This window comes from Homarus americanus, unplaced genomic scaffold (assembly GCF_018991925.1).
Source record: "Homarus americanus isolate GMGI-L3 unplaced genomic scaffold, GMGI_Hamer_2.0 scaffold34360, whole genome shotgun sequence".
NCBI lineage: Eukaryota > Metazoa > Arthropoda > Malacostraca > Decapoda > Nephropidae > Homarus > Homarus americanus.
Window position 1 is genome coordinate 4,462,745 of NW_024739403.1, and position 18,134 is coordinate 4,480,878.

Below are 18,134 nucleotides of genomic sequence, written 5' to 3' on the forward strand. Positions count from 1 at the left end.
GGATTTTGGGTAATTGGTTCCGGCTCACCGAAAATTACATACAAAGTAAAAAAAAATGCAGTAAAGTACACTTACTTTGGCTCCTGGTTGATGATGATGATGATGGGAATTAGAAGTGGGGGTGGAGATGGGAGATGAGAAGGAAGTGGGGGTGGAAGAGAAATCACCCCATGCTTCATGCCGTCATTTCACCCATAAAATTTTAAGTTCACTAGGTGTAATTCAAGATTACTTTCTTTAAATCAACACTGCACTATATATTGTCAATATGTTAAATAAATTTCAGAATGACCAATAATTGTACTGTAAAAACGTAAAAATAGTTTATGTTCAAGAGAGCCACAAGCAAGATATTACCTCCACTAACCAGAGACACTAACCGACGCCTTGGTGGGTGAGTCAAGTGGCTGATTGGCGCACCAAAAACTAGTTTCCTCTACTGCAATTATGTTAAATAAGTGTTAAAATGACTAAAAATTTTAATATATAACTTGGAAATTTATTGAATCGTACAACCTTCTTGATATTTACTCAAATGGGAACAAATTTAAGCCCTAGAACCGATTATTGTATTGGCAGACTAATATTTCAGCTGGTGAGCAAGCGAAAACATGTTGACATGATTTCTTAAGAATTTCGTTAACCGAATTGAAGATTCTTATGGAAGGTAATTCGTTAACGAGCCGTTCGTTAACCGAGGGATCACTGTATTCCATTGAAACAACACTTCGATTTAGTGCGAATTCGGTTTAAAGCGACCACTCTTGGAATGTATCTTAAGTTATATTGACGTTCTACTGTCCACAGTATGCAGAATGAATGATTGAAGTATTGTACTGTTATGATATCAATCTTTATGGCTGTGGAGATATGAAACTGATGTGTGCAATGTACCACTGCCAGTCACCTGAAAAGCAGAATTTGTCATTTCCACAGAATGTCTATTACTAATCTGCGGAAACAATATTCCAGTGGATAAAGTGCTGCTGTATGTAGCCTTCCTACCCAGTCAAATTTTTACAACCCTCGTGGATGTTTTAGGAACCAAGCTATAATGATCTGGGCAAGTTATTCAAAAATATTTTATTTTATACTGTATATTTTTTCCTCAAATAAGTGCTCCTTTTTTTTCCCATTTCAGGTTTCCTCTTTTCACAGCCATTCACCAGATTTGTTTGGGTGACCTAACTCCAGCAGCAATGATTGACTGCATTCGAAACCACCCAGAGCACATGTAAGTACAGTATACTACCTAGTGTATTTTATTTTATTTTGGGGTAAATTTAAGTAATGTAGTGGCTGTTATATGTGTGATTATCTCATTGTTAGTTGGTTTTGAGTATTTGAACTACTTCCTGATAATGCAGACTAGAAAAAAAAAATTAGTTCTGTACTGCAATAAAATCTTCTTATCCTTTCTTCCTTTTAGGCCTTGAGTAATCTTTTTATCTACAAGCTCAGACAAGTACAGTAATAGCACTTTCAATTACATTTGCTTCACCACCATGTACACATTGCACAGCCTATATACTGTACTTATTATATTAGTAAAAGTTTCATTCAGTATTCTCTGTAGTTGATTTCTTCTTCAGTAAGATGTAGTTGCTTACTATGAATTGTACCAAAATTCTGACGGGTATATGTTTGTTTTGTCCTTACTGGGTCTTTTTTTATGTTTTGAATTATAAAAGTAGAAACAATATGAAACAGTATACAATTGAACATTGTCTGTACTGAAGACACAAAAAGAGTCATATTATGAAATTCTGTTAAAATAGAGTGTGTTTGATGGCAGTTCAGAGTTGCAAAGTCATGGATGGAGGGGCATTGAGATTATTTTTACTTATCTAAGGGACAGTATTAAAAGTGCATTACATTGCTAAAGTTCAAAATAGAAAGTTATGCAGAAAACATGTGATCAAAAAGTCACTTCTGTACAATATAAAAGCAACATTAGTGTGAACTGGTCAAAAGGTTCTCTCAGTCAAGTCACTCTCAATCAGTCACTCACAAATAATATACTGTACTGTACTGCATCTAGAATTGACTGATGTAGCTGAAAATTAACTTTACTAGTGGGGTGAGGTCTTATGGAAGGTGTGACACAGGTGTTGGAAATGGATGGAAAAGAAAGTAGAGGTGTAGCTTGTAAGACTTTGATATGGAGTGAGAAGAACTGATAGCTTGAGGAGTTAAATTCTAAGAGAGAGAGAGTTAGTATGTAGAGGGGTGGTTGATAGGGTACACAACTATAACAAGATAAATATGTCAGACAAATAAATGTAAAAGCATATAGGTACGGTATAGTTACAGTAAACGGGCGGATCCGGGGGGGGGGAGGGGGACTCCCCTTTCTTCAGAAAATTCCAATACATTTTCTTTATGTAGTATTGTACTCAGACATTTTTGTATAGTTGAAAGTAATTACTATGGACCTCAAAATATCTCCTAATATCAAGTGCACATGGCTTCAAAATTACCATGATATTGGTCAGATTTCAAAACAAATTCTGGGGGAGGGGGCATGGCATACAGTGCCCCCCCGAAGCTCCTCAGCTGGGTGGGCACACTGTGCTCGCAATGTTCCCCCTCCACAACTTCTTGGACACCCCATTTTGGTATTCCTGGATCTTCCCCTGGTAAATGAAGACTACTGTAGACAATTCAGTGAAGTACTGCATTGTAATGTATATTTCGATATAGAATATAGACGTCTTGTATCCAACACAAAGTAGTACAGTATATTCAAAGTGTCTTTTATATTTTCGCCACCCTGCCTCTCCACATAATGAAATTTAAGTAAAGATCCTTCACTTATAACAAAATATTTTCTAAAGACTACTGCAGCAGTTGTATGCACTATAAAAAGTAAATCGTTCGGTGTGTGAAACAAACGAAGAACAATTAAATCAGCACAAAGGTTTTAACCAGTGTACTGTATGCTGCTGGAAAACATAGTTGATAGAGCCAGAAACCCATTGTTCTTTGTCACTTACATTGTTGACACAGAAGTACACTCGGTCCTTATACTTTTGAATGAATAGGTCACCAAATTTATTGACTTCCATACACTTTTAAAGTGAATATGAAGTTTTTTCAATATTTAATCACTCGCCTTTGATATAACGTTTGTCCTGCAGTAGGTGCCACTCACTATTTCATGGTGGGATGATATAATATGGTCCAGTATAGTACTGAGACAAGCACAAAATTGTTTAACACTTTATATGGACTGACTTCTATAAGTTTATTGGTAGACTTAGCATGTATTGTGCACCAGTCTTAGTATTCATGTTATGAACCCTTTAACCACAGAGAGAAACCTTCCGTTTCTTTCCAGCCAATGTGTTACCATCATCATAATAACACACACACACACACACACACACACACACACACAAACACACTCCATGCTTTGTTATTGAAGTTGAGTCGGTTGGGTTGCCATAACGGCAATATTTCCTCATAAAAATTACTATCTGTTGAACGAATGGCATCTGAGCGCCAGTTGGGTTGATACGTAGATCAAATTTAAAGAATTTCTTTCGTAGCCATCTAGCCAACCCAGCATGAAGGACATCGGTAATTGCGGTGTAATACTGTACTTTTTTCACAATATGTATGTAGGATGGTGTGTTCATGTAACTGAGTAAAAATAAATGAAAAAGATACTTATACAGTAACTACCCAAAATTACTAGTTGAAAAGCAACCATAACACCTCACAGCCATAGTTTTCTTAAAATAATATTTACAGTACCAGTAATTGTGAGAAATAAATAAGTTACACCAAAAAATTCCCAAGCAGCGCTCCCAACCAGCTACACTCTGCACCCTCCTCCCATTACGTGTTTGCCCTTAGGACAATTATTTCTTTTACTTCATTTCACAATATGTACTTCGGATGGTGTATGCATGTACCTGAGTAAAAATAAATGAAGAAAGTTACGTATATCTACCCGAAAATATGAGTTGAAAAAACCATAACACCTCACAGCTTGGCCCAGTAGCCTGGTGGTTACAATGATGAGCTAACCTGGCTACAATGACTTTATTAATCACTATTAAACACTATTTTATCAATAAACACTCATGATAACAGTAAATCCAGTGAAATATGACAGGGCGTGAGGAGAGTTTCAACTGCAGACAATGCGCTAACTAACAGTCACTCACTCCCCAGTTGTTAAGAGAGCAGAGTAGCACAAGCGTGAAATGGATGAATGTTTAACCCGGACTGAGGCGGAGTGAGTGTATATGGCCCAGCTGCCTGGGACAAGAGAGACACCTTGCGAGATGCCGTAGAACTCGCAGGCTCCCCGTCCCGGCCACGAAAATGCCTGCAACTTTAAAACTACCCGCAGACATTCTTGGGTACATCCAGGGTGTCATTCGCGAATAATCAAAGGCCACGAATTGTAAAGGCATGCTGTATATCATTAGGAATGTGTTGTTGAAGTGCAAGATTTACTTGGTAGAAAGATGTCTGCTTTCTAAGCTCAATTTATTAAAGATTTTAAATTACCAGATAGACACAGTGTTGAGGTCATTAATGTATACGTTATGGAGACATCACACTGCATGTTTTTCATGGTTTTAGATTTCACCAGAAAATTTTTTACAGTTACCTATCAAGACTCATTAGGGAGCAATTTGCTTTTATATAGAGCTGATGAATTTATAAATTAAGTTTTGAATTTCTGCTGATTGTACAGTATTGATGTGTAAAGATTGGCCTATATTGAGCTCTTATTATTCTTATATTATTTTTTTGTGTGTGTCTGGGCCTGTGTGCACCCAAAATGTGGATAAAAAGCTTACTAGGGGTCATGTGCAATTACCATTTTCTAGAAAAGAATCCTAGATATGTCATCTACTATTTTCAGACTTTTTCTAATTTATTTTGTAGAATATAGTACAGTATATGGTTGGAGCTGATCCATTCCTCTTTCCCATTAATAGGCCCCCAAACTGCTTTAAAATAGCGATGGTGACATCTTCAGATATTAAGGGTTAAGAGCAAGAGCCCTTGAGGGAATCCGACACTGGTATGCTCTTGTTGACCTCCTGTCAAGGCTGGTAGTGTTATGTTTATTTTTATGTATAGTATATGAACTTTATCATTATGCTTGCTTGTAGAATGAAGCATAGTGCCTGCCTGAATATATTCATCTCTTTTTTTTTTTCTCAATTTATTCTCTTGATCAGAAATGCTTTTCTTGTCTCCTGATAAAGCCTGATTGTGTAATTTTGAAAATGGGATCAAATTTTAAATGTACAGTAATTGTTTAACTGATATAGTTATAGTAATCACCCAAGACTAACATCACTTACCTCATGTTCAGACCTTGTCAACCTGGGTTATTGTTAACATTTAGGACACTATACCCTTTCCACACTAACCTGGCCCGTAAGCCACGTCCCTCTTCAATAAAAATAGCGGATTGGTTCATAGAAAATGTTCGTGTAGCTGTCCGTTTATGCAAACTAAATATGTTCACAACTGGTAAGCAGACCTGTTATTCTCTAAAATAATGTTAAATAACTGGACTATCAAGATGTAAATGATTTCAAGGCATTAACACTTCAGAGGAGATGTAAAAATTTTAAAAATATTTAACATAATAGGTCTAAGCTAAAGATGAAATTCGCTTTTAAATGAAGTCTTTTCTTATTTCTTTATTTTGTACCAGACATAAAGCAAACAAACAAATGATACCAAAAATATAGCACAATGGGTAATGAACTACAGTTTATACAGCTGTATATATTCCAAATCATTTATATTACTGATAAAACTCGATATAAATACACAGTTTTCATCATCATACCTCTTCCTCCATTCCTTTAATTAAACTTTTCTCTTGGCCTTGGCAGAAGCCAACAATGATGCTGCTTAGTGCTGGATAATTGGAATTGTCGCCTTTGCACTAATTAACAAGGATTCATATTAGATAGATTTTGATAAATCAGTGAGACCCACGATTTAGGCAAAAGAAAGACGTCTGTGTTCAGTAAAAAAATAATGTACAGTATTACCAGAAAAAGTGTCTCCATACTTCATAACTTCCATAGTTTGTATACCTTCCTTTTTTTTGTTTGTATCAAGTCATGTTACGGAGACTGGCACCTAACATTTGTTAGTTAAGGTCATGAAGAAAGTACTGATTGTAATTTGGTGTCACTCTGCACATTTGCTATTAGATGTCCTTTTCTAGATGGTATCACTTGGAATTTCCAATACAGTGCTAAGATCACACACCTACTCCAGAAGAATGTTGTTAGAAGCAGAAGAATGATATATCATATTTGTCTCCTTAGTGTTGGAATGTTCCCTGCAAATATGGATAGATCTTATTTCTAACACAAGTTCTTCACTACAAGCACATATCAGTTTAGTTAATGATTTCTGATGACTTAACTGTGGTATAAAAGAGTTTGTCTGATAATCTTTAGAATTTAAACACTTGCTGTTGGTGTAGTGAACATGATGAACTAAAGAATCACCTACAGTGATTTATTTGCACAATGGGACAGATTTCATTGAAATATTCAAAATCCTGAAAAGGATGGAAAATGTAAACCCGGTGCATTTCTTTGTAATGTCATGCACCACCAACACGAGAGGACATAACTACTGTACAAGCTTGCCAAGTTTTCATGCAGAACAAATATAAGGAAATAATTTTTCACTTTTTTGTTGACTTAAAATCTTTGTGTATTCCAAAAACTTTCATAAACATGTTTTTGGCTTCTTAAGATTGTTTTGGGGAAGTAGTTTTCATTGGATGGTATCTCAGCTTTTAAAATGGGAGTTTGAGAAAATGTGATACTGTACAGTTTATAAAAAATCAAATTGTGAAAAGTTTTCAGGGAGAGAATCCTCTCCTCCCCTCATTTAAGAATAATTTGTAGTACAGATTTTATTACAATGAGGTTGTTCTATAAACTGATGTGTTATTTACTGTTAAAAGTGTCACTGTTACTGGGCTTTTTTTTTTCCCTCATCAATTCTTGGCTACCAGCATTCTTACTCATGGATAATAAGTCTAATCAATTGTGAGTGCCCTTCCTTTTACCAAAAGTGCAACCAAAGGGTAACTGCTTCACATGGGTGGGAGGTGAATGATCAGGCTATAGAGTACAGTGCAGTACATATTCAGATTTTCTGAGATATGTTGTTGTGGTTCTGTCTTATCATGGTGAGACATGAATAGTAACCAAAGTGTTTTGAGAATATTCTTTACTGTCCTGGCCATACTGCTTCTTATATGAGAAACTTTTCAATTAGGTTATAACATATAGTGTATGTTGAGCAATGGCTGAATTATGTTACATGTGCATATATTATTATATTGTGAATGTATTTTTTCTGTTATTGTACTGTATGTGTCTGTATATATTTTGTGTAAATTAAAAAAAAAATCATACAGTATACAGCACAGTATATAAAACCTCAAGCACTAGACATTAATGAAATTATAATCTGTGCAGATTTCTTCTTTTTTAAATTTTTATTGCACATAGAACTGAATGATTTAGTGATTTAAAGAAAAGGAAAACCACTTCGCAAAATATATGCATTCCTATAATTACCGGTTCTCGTTAAATGTTTTTCACGAGAATGTTTGCTCATTAGATGTCTTCTTTACGCTTTGCTTTTTGTTCATATACTTGCTGCATCATTTACAGCCCTTAACAAATGGCTAATGTATGTTTATGACGCTGCTGCATCAGTGTTTGATATTTCCCTGGTGTACTGTACCGTGTGGGAGGTGAGTGACCAAATTTAAAGTGCAAATACAGTACAGTACATTAGTCTGTAGATGATGCTCATTCCAATTACTGTACAGTACCTGTATTTTAAATTTTTCCCCATCAAGCATAACCATAGAAGCTGACTAGTCTTAACTCTGCCTCAGCTACACAACTGGTTTGTTTATATGAATTTTCTTGTTTTATACTTTTTGAGTTAAGTATAACTTGCTTTGATTATAGTGTGTGTGTGTGGTTGTAGTTAATTATTTTTTGTTTTTTTAATACATACAGTACACGACGTGACAAAATATTATATTACTGGAGTTATAAAAGACTGTACAGTATACTAATTCCTGTACCTTTAGTCAGAAAATTTGGTGTCATTTAGCTGTAAAAAAAAGAGTACAGTACTATATTATATACTGTACATGGAAAAATATACCCTCCTTTTACTGTAAGGCAAATGTTCACGAGATATTTATTTATTTGTATTGTGTGAGAGTTTTATGGTACACATACAGTATCGACCCCAACTATTAACTGATAAAGGATAGGTTCGGTTAGTACTTCAGTGACTTGGAACACACACGTATACTGTACAATCAACCCTCACTTTACGCGGTTAATTCAACCAACAGGGTACCGCGGAAAGTGAGAAACGCGTAAAGTGAACAACATAACATATGGGATTAATTGAAATAGAGACCGGGCCGACCCCCAAACTCCACTTTTTCAGACACAATACCTACGTTGTAGTAAAAATAACTTCTTAATTTTATGATGGTATGCACACACAATTAATAATTAAGAGAAATATCAATAATATTAGGTTTTTTAACACTTACATTAGTAGAAAAGATGGCTGGGCACACGGGGATGGGGGGTTGGTTCCGAGGCAGAGGGCAGATTATTGGCCCTCACCTGTATCACTTGTATCAATTGTATCATTATCCACCACAGAGGCTTGCAGGGCCTCTTTGTCAAACCCCTCAAAGTCCATATAAGTCCATATCCTCACTATAATTATCACTATCACTGACTTGGGTCGGCTGTGGTGGGTGGCGGGTGAAGAACTCAGTAATGTTTTGATGACTGGGCGATCTTGTGCGCACCCTGCTCGCGCCGCTTACACAACATGGCGGATGGCGGGAGGTTTGGCTCCAAAAATGGCGCGGCTCGCCAGCCGCTCTCCGCGTAAAGGGGTACACGCACTGCAGAATGTGAGCATTCCGGTTTCAGCTGGGTACCGTGGAAACGCGGAATGTGGGACCGTGTAAAGCGAGGGTTGACTGTATACTATTACAGTACAGTGGTCCCTCGGTTAACGAATTGCCTTCCATAAGAATCTTCAATACAGTTAACGAATAAAAATTTGACTAACGAAATCCTTACGAACATCACGTTTTGTTGTGAGCATCAGCTGATGGGCTAGTCTGCTAATTCAGTAATTCAGTAATCTGTTCTATGTTTACATTCGTTTCCAGTGGAGTAAATATCAAGAAAATGGTGCTCTTTAATATTTGTGCATTTTTTTATATTAAAATTATTGGTCATTCTAAAATTTAGCCATCCAAGCTCTGTCTATATAAAGTTTTTCACCTATTTTTTTTTTTGCTCGATATATGTAACTTTATTCATTTATTGAAACTCATTTACATGCATGCAATGTTCTAAGGGCAAAGCTGTACTGTACATGTAATCAAAATAATGTACAAAATGATACTAAAATTTTAGTCTAGTGCAAACTATTGCATGTTTACATTCAAATTAATCATTATCTTATAAGAATTCCAGCAATGTAAATTATATTTTCCCCAGTCACTTCTATGAAATTTTATAAGCAAAAAACAAAAACTCAATCTCAAGGACATAAATAAACAAATAAATACTTCACTAGACCTTCAGTGCTAACTGTCAAACATGTCACTGTCACCCCCCCCCTCCTCCCAGCCAGGGTTTGGTGGTTATACAGTAGGCTTTAAATTTTTATCTTATATAATATCACAGACTAAAGTTAGAATATAATTTGCATTGCTGGAATCCTTGCAAGACAGCGAATAATTTGAATATAAATGTCATATATTTTGCACAAGAGATAAAAATTAGTCTCCTGTATCACATTACAGTAGTGATTTAAGAGTAAGAGTGTATATGTTCGTATATATTTAGTGATTTAAGGGCGAGTTAGGGGAATTTTAGGAGTGTCTGACTTTGTGTTTTTGGCTTTACTTTGTATGTACTTTTCTGTGAGCGGAAACCAATTACCCAATATCCCATTGAAATAATGGATTCGGTTAACGAAATTTTTGGTTAACGGAATGACTCTGTGGAACGAATTGTGTTTGTTAACAGAGGGACCGCTGTATGTATATATGTATATATATAAATCACGGATTGATGAATGATAAGACTTGACACTTCTGTGTGTTAAGATGTATGGTAACTGTAGGGTAGGTCCTGTTCTCCATGGCCACCAAATCTTAAAAGAAAAAACATCAAATTAAATACAGTACTGTATTTGGCTAAAAAAAAAAAAAATCAATCTTGCAAGTCATTTCTTGCAATGCTATTTTATTATAATTAAATGCACTGTATACTCTATTATTTCTAATCTCTATTACTATTACAACTGGAGAAATAAATAAATTGTATATTTATGCCAGCTGTCAATATGAAGGGTTTAGCCAGAGCTGGAATCCACAGCCTTTACAGGTATACAGGACACCGGCCTCCTTTAAACTTGGCTCTAAAACAATATTTCCTAGAACACTTCATAAATTTTTCTGATCTGATACGTTGCTCAGATAATTATGTTTTAAAAGATTCCAAGCTAAGTTTAAAGCTAGTGTGTGGAAAATTGAGTACATACTGTTTAATGTATTATAGAATAGCACTTGCCAGATATCTCTTTTAATCTTTATTTTACATTTCATTCCTCAGCCACCATTGGTTGGGAGGGCATTAAGTGTTAGCTTTTGTGTACATGCGTCTGTCTTTCTGATAAAAAATTTTTCACTTACCATAGCCAGAGGCATGTATCGTACAAACTTTTATTTTTTTATTTGTAATTGCAACCTTTTTTGCAGGAATGATTTTAATGAATAGTTATGGAAATCCTACTGCATTATATGTTAGAATAAAGTAATGAAAATATCCTCGAGAAATTTCAGATTTAAGGACATCGTATTTTATCAAAGAATAACTATACCTTTTGTTTATTTTACTTTCAAGGTCATTAATGTCTAAGCTCTAAGTCATCTGCCATCTAGTGGTAAGTCAATAGTGAATCTTATTGTAGTATTGCTTATGATGTATCTTTTGTCTCTTGTAGATATCTGTGGTGATAGTACAATTGCATAACTCATCATTTATACTTTCTTGCAAGTCTTCAGCACCTGTGTCTGTTTTAAAATCTAGACCATGGTTTCCATTCTTATTTTGAAGTTCGATGTGCTTTGATAGTGTAAAATATATACATTATTATGAAATCAAAACGCAAATAACTATGTACTTTGATTATACATCATAAAGATTCATTTTTTTTATCAAAGATTTTGCAAATTTTTTATATGAATAATTTTGTAAATGGGTATGGTGGCTGCATGAATACAATGCTCACTACCTGTCATAAAGATCACTGGTTTGATCCCAAGACACCCCCAATCCAATTGCCTATAAATAAGTACAGTATACCTAACTTTACAGTGAGGGAAGTGAACATGGTTGAGTGCAGTGCTGGCCATGCTGCCCCCTTGTGTATCAAAGGCAATACAGTAAAGTGACTTTAGAATGATATTATCTTGCCTTTAGGACACAAACATCATAGTGCACATTGAAATTACATCTAATAGGAGGTGTGATTATAAATAACTCACATCAGTAGTAAGGGGATTTCTTCCTCAGAATAAATTGACGGGTTACAAAGGTTGGCATCATCACCCCCATCTCCCTCCCAAGCCACCAACACACCAGACCTAGGAAGTAATGTAGCTGAGCCATGGATTTAAAGGTCCTTGTCACCAAGACACACACACACTCACACAAATAGAGTAAATTTACTCGTATATCACATAGGTTGTGCAAAGAAAATTCCTAGTGTTGACTCGGAGAAACCAGAGGGCATACATTTAAATCTTGATTTCCTCAGCTGACAAATGTTACCCTCATACACCCCCACTCCTCAAGCCCCCCCAAAGCCAAATGCTAGTGCCCGTCGGCAACAGCTGTCAGTGCTGTGTGCCCCAGGGAGTTTGCTGTCATGCAATTACTGTGAAGAGGAATTTTGCATAGATTGTGTGGTTGAGGTCCAGAAGGAAGGATTTAGGTCACTGCTGATTATCACAAAGGTTGGAACCTGTTGTTGGTTTTAACGCTACTGGAAGCCCCAAGCCAACTAGGTTATTGTGGACCACAAGGGAAAGAGTTAATATTTAGTGCCAAAAATACAGGAAGCCAGATCCTTGGTGGTTTCTAAACTAAAGCAAGTTGGAAAAGCGGCAGAAACACAAAAGGTGGCTGAGAGGGATGTAAGTTCCGAAGAGATATTACAGTAGCTAGGGGCACTGCAGAAGAGTGTATAAAGTACTAAAACTAGTAGGAACAATATAATTGTGCTTGCAATCCCTGAGAGTCAGTCGGAGGAAGCTCAAAATAGGAAAAGATATGACGAATCGGAGTGATTCTTTCATGAAAATATACTACATTGAGGAGATGCCAGATATCTCCACCGACGACAAATACTCTCATTTCCTATGATGCAAGCTGTACATTACAGCTTATAGTCTAAATACTTGTACTTTATCAATTTATTTTTTGTTTGTTCCTGAAGTAAGATTCATTTTAATGTATCTGCCTTATAATATGGGTGGGGGAGATGTTAAGTCAATCAGTCCATCCATTTGAAATCCGGTTCTGTTCAGTAACTTGAGAGACTTTGCAGATCAATATAAAATTTTGCTTTGCAACCTCAAGGTACAGTATATCTATGTTGAGTTCACTAATTAGCATATTGCAATTTCATCCACTGTACTAGAATTATGGTCCCAGTTCATTACATCACCTTCAGTGGTAGTCTACAGTAGTTTTTGAACAATCGGAAGAGCAGCTGATTGTTTTAAGGTTGGCAGGAATGATGACCCACCCATTTGTCCAACCTCTCCATTCCACTGGGGAAAACACAAAATATAAATTATATAGACAAAATGATATACTCGTACAGGACACTTTAAGTTGCCTGCACCTATACAGTACCTGGTACAATGACTGGCACATTTGTGAGATGTAGTTGGTAACTGTGTGGAATGCTTATCTAGCATCCTTAGTCTGGCTACAGTTGTGAGGTTCCTTAGGGTCATTCCAGGAGTTTTTAATACAATGTAAACAAACACAGGATTAGCACATGCCACTTGTTCCAGGGGTCAGTGGTTCAATTCCCCAGCACTCCCAGTTCACCCTAGCTTTAAATGGGTACCTAAGTTTACAACTTGGGAAAGTGAAGGCCATGCTGCCTCCTTGTGTTCCAAAGGCTTAGTCTACAGTGTGCTGTATCTACACTGTCCGTAATGGGCAGTCGTGCTTTAATGGGACTCGCTTTCACTTTTTCAAACAAACACAGAATTACCCTGGTATATATGTATGTGTGTGTTTGTGCTTTTATTATTATTTACTTACATGTGTTGCATTACAAAAGTGTATTTCAATGCAAAACCAGAAATTTTGTTAGTCAAGAAAACTTTTGGAAGTGTTTTATAAAAAAAATATTCAACAGAAGAAAAATGAGTAAAATGTTGTATTAATCTTTTTTTGTGATATTACTTTTTTTTTCATTATGGTGTCATGGCAACAATTTACAATTACGGTATCTCTCTTTACACAACCAAATGTTTTTTGTATTCAAATAGCCAGACAGGTTGTTGATAGCATCTGGGAAAAAAATAGAATCAGAGTTTTGTTATAAGTGGATATTTGACTAGACTAGATCTTGTATAGCCTGCAAGTACTGTACAGTACTAGGTATTTGTCGCTGCTCATTGCCTTTGTTTTTCATGTTTGAGTTGTTGTTTTTTCTAAGTGATCACTATTAATGCTATTCACTTGTATCATTTTACTGATAATGTTGGACTACTGTACTTTAGTGTCAGTTGGACCGGAGCATATAAGGTTCTGGAAAAAATCTTTAGCACTGAAATTTATCATGATTCACAATTCGATTCAGCTGGCAAGTTTGAAGTTAATGAATGGGATTTACTGTAATATGGTTCTTTGGTCTGTCTTGGAATGTCTCACTATTACTTTACTATCAGAAATCAGTTAATTGAAAAAGATTTTGTCCTATACAGACATTAATGCATTTTTTTTTTTAGTTTATTGACATGATTCACATCACCAATGCATATAATGCTACCTTATGATTTGATGCAATTTGCATCATGATGAATGTGAGGGTTAAAGGAGGACAATCTTCAAATGTTATTTTTATGGAGAATTAAATTTCTTCACCCTTTTCCTTTATTTAGCATGTATATTTGTCATAGGAATAATGCACATTCATTTGGATTTATATGACAATAATTTGAATACAGTACTGTACATATAGTATATGATTTATTTCTCAGGTTCACATTTTAAACAATTACTGATTCAACCATTTCAGGGGATTAATTCCCTGTGACAGTACTGTATGACTGTCCCAGTTTGTGCTTAACTTTTTAAAGCATTGAAGACATTCTTATGCTTAATCCAGGGATTCATTGTTTTTCAGCTAGCAGGATGATTTACCAGGGACAAAAATAGTTACAGTATTTACTTTACTGAATCATGAGACGTTTTTCTTATATATAATAGGCGATAATCTTATTGAACTTATTGTATACTTTATAATTTACCTCTTATCCTAACCGGAGGTTTTCTGCTGGTGGCAGTAGTGGGAGATATTGAGTGAGCTTGGTGCATGTGCATTGTCTGCCACGGCTTCCCTATTATATGAATTATTTCATGCAAATTATTTATAAATTTACTATCAGCTTGCCTTCTTGGCACAAGCAGAATATCTGTGATTGAATAACAAATATACAGGATAAAATCTTTCTCTGAATCTTGAATTTTTGAGTGAATGACAAATTTTCCTGCTTGTTTCATGAAGGAGATGCACTGTACTGTACTTCAATAATACAGTAATGCACTATTCTTTTTTACAGTCATAACTTATGTGATAGGTTTTATTGGAGAGTTTGAGTATCATTCTAAAATACAGAGTTGTAGCTTCAATAACAAGAGTATACAATACTGTATTAGCATTATAAATATTAAGAAGTACTGTACTATACTTATTGCTCAAGGACAGGTATCGAGGCATAACCCCTTTTTTGACCTCCACGGTGAGCTTAAAGGAATTGCATAACCAAAATTGTCACATGATATACAATACCATAATAACAGCCAAAAAAAAATTTTGAGTTATTAATCCATATTTGATCTACAGTACAGAATCTACTTAGCGGAATAGACTGTGTAAACTCTTTGCCTTTACCATATTTTTTAATATACCTGTACTCGTATAGTACTGTATATTAAATGGGTTCCTCATCAGTATAAATGTACGATTATAATCCCAGTTTTTATTTTTGTAATATGCTGTATGGTATTTAACTTACTCAGTGGCCACACCAAGAGCACTTATTTTGTAGTATTTCTGAGTTGCAGATTTATCTAGTTTATTTAGTACGTATTTTGTTTTAGAAATGTATTGGTAATGGTTTCGGTCTCCAGATATTTTTTTATGCAAAAAATTTTGTCTAAAAGCATTTTTCTCCAATTTTCAAATACATATGCCATTAATTTATCTTAAGCAATCTAAGCTGCAGAAAATTCAGTGTTAAATAGTCATTTTACTTTTGCATGCTACTAATTTATGGTAATGAAAGTAAATACTGTATTGACAATAATACTTATGAAAAAAAAAATCTGATGGAGTAGAAGACCAGTTACCGTTGTTTAGTGTTGCACCTGTATGCAGTATTGTTAGTCCAGAAGTGAATGTTCATTCTACTGTACAGTACATACAAAGTTAATGTGGTACTGTACTGTGTATGTATGTAGCACTATATTTTACACTAAAATAACTTTTTTCCCCTATGAATTATACATACGTGATAGTACAATACTATACTTCAGTTTTATTCTATTGTTCGCCTGTTAATCTGTTTATATAAGGTATGAACAGTATTTTGCTTTTGAATATGGTACATGCATACTTGATAGACAATCAACACGGTACTAGTTGCTACAATGTTAGGAATCATTACTATAGGTTACAAGAAAGCTCTATTTAGCAAATATCATTACAATAGTTTGATTTATCTACCTATTTGCTTGAATCTTTCATAAACCAGATTTCTTATTTTCCCCTCACCAGGTGTGGGTTTGACGAGCAACGCACATCACTCACAGAATGCCAAGATTAAAAAACTTCCGAGACTTAAAGTGAGACCCAGGTCGTTCTAGACTGTATATCAATGTTTCATTATAAGTGCATTATATATCTTATGGTAGACTCCTTGTGGGCATTCTGTGATGTTACCAAGTAAGTTACTGTAACAGTAAATTGTTTAAAATTAGGAGTTTTATCAAGAGAAATGTGTCAGACTGTTTTATCATAGTGTTAATATATGTATGCCATGTGTTGCAGTAAAAAATTGGTATTTTCATTGGCAAAGATAAACCTAGAAGAGTTACAACTGAATTTTTATTTTTTTATTACCAAACTGTCAAACTTGCGAAGGCATTAAGCTCTACTGTACAGTTGTATCTTAAGAAATATTTTTATGCTACAGTAGTAATTAATATCTGTAATATTTATCAAAGTGTCTGCAAAAACACTAAAATAATTTATACTGTGCACTTAGAAACTTAAAGTAAAAATTAGGTGATAAACCCCAAAAAATTTTGTCCTTTATTATTAAAGGATGTTAAACATAATATTATTATACATTATGAACACCTAACCTCCAGCTCCCCACACTATTTTAAATTAAGGCAGCATAGAAGTGTGCAAGTTGACAGCTTAGGCCACCACCCCTGTACTGTATTCACATGCAATATAGTGATTATTTTGATGAAGACGTGCTTTTGTGTTTTTTGTCTATTTGTTTATGTTGAGTTAAAGTTATGGATGTTTACCTTCCCCAGACAAAAGAAAGAAAACTACACCATAAGTGGAGTAGAGTAGTACAGTACAGTAATTGTTATAGGATTGATACCCACATGCTTAAAACAATGACCATTTTTTTTCCTCGCCACTGCAACATTTACCTATAAAATCATTTAACTTAACTTAACTGTACTTGATAATGAAAAATAATAATGGAAAGCATAAAGCTTTTCAATTTAAACAACAGCAAGTCACAGATTTAAGTTGTGGATGCATTTTTAAAAACTGTGACATTGTCCAAACTAATAATCATTGGAAACAAGTTTACCATACTTGCTAGTACCACTGTTATAAGGAGGCATGTGTCACCAGGGCAATTTGCTCTCCATGACCTAACTTAAACTACATATTAGACACAAAATTTAAACAAATAAATCCAAAACACTAATGATGTACACATACAGACATATGATGAACACAGTTACAGAGTTGCTCACCAAAAAATATAAGGCCAAGATTTCTTGTCCAGAACAGGAGAAAGGCAGGCCTGCCTGTTTCATCATCTGAAGGTGTGTGGGGTCACACACACACACAGTCAAACATTGCTGGCCAAGGATCTCTGTTTAATGGACATAGTGTTAATTTTGGTTTTCCATCCAAATGGTTAACATGCATTCCATATTCTCCTTTATAGAGTTCTTACCCTTCATATTATGTAATACATTTCTTGGAGTCAGATTCTGTGCACTAAGCTTTAGTTTTTCACCTTTATGGACTGTGAGTCTGACTATGGTAGGCAGCATACCCAGAGCACAACTATTGTCTACTGCACGCTCATCCCGCTCGGCATACCTTATAACATCCACTTTCATGTCCAAAGTAATGGCTTGACAGGACTTCGTGGCAATGTATTTTCCACTCACGGTCAAGGGTTTCTTGAAAGTTGGGTGCAGCAATATTGTACAATGAACACACAAAAACATTCAACTTTGATTTCAAGACAAAATATCTAAGATTGGGGCAGATAAAGCAATGCCACATGTCACATCCATCGAATGGGGGAGGCGCAGATGTTTCACTTATACACTGGTTGATGGGTGGACAAAACTGGCACACTTTTTTGCACAATATTAAATGACATTATATCAGGCTGGTACAAGTTATATAGAATACTATTCCATAATTTGTTAGCAACATTCTGTTGAAATGATGTAAATAGACTTGGCATA

At 35.2% G+C, this 18,134-nt stretch overlaps 1 protein-coding gene across 6 annotated transcripts in view; it reads left to right on the top strand.

Annotated features, from left to right (window-relative positions):
- Nucleotides 1-16,489, top strand: part of LOC121874554 (glycerol-3-phosphate dehydrogenase [NAD(+)], cytoplasmic-like) — a 46,708-nt gene extending 30,219 nt beyond the window's left edge. Inside the window, exons 9-12 of one of the 6 annotated variants that reach the window (XR_006090455.1) lie at nt 1,142-1,234; nt 4,962-5,047; nt 10,989-11,028; nt 16,171-16,489. Coding sequence is in view for 3 of the 6 variants with exons in the window: in XM_042378740.1 (XP_042234674.1) it covers nt 1,142-1,234; nt 4,962-5,016 (148 nt within the window). In the remaining 3 variants the exon portion in view is untranslated. Of the gene's footprint in view, nt 1-1,141; nt 1,235-4,961; nt 5,079-10,988; nt 11,029-16,170 lie in introns of all 6 variants that reach the window. The other 5 variants (XR_006090454.1, XR_006090453.1, XM_042378740.1 and 2 more) reach the window with 5 other exon arrangements.
- The last annotated feature ends 1,645 nt before the right edge of the window (nt 16,490-18,134 follow it).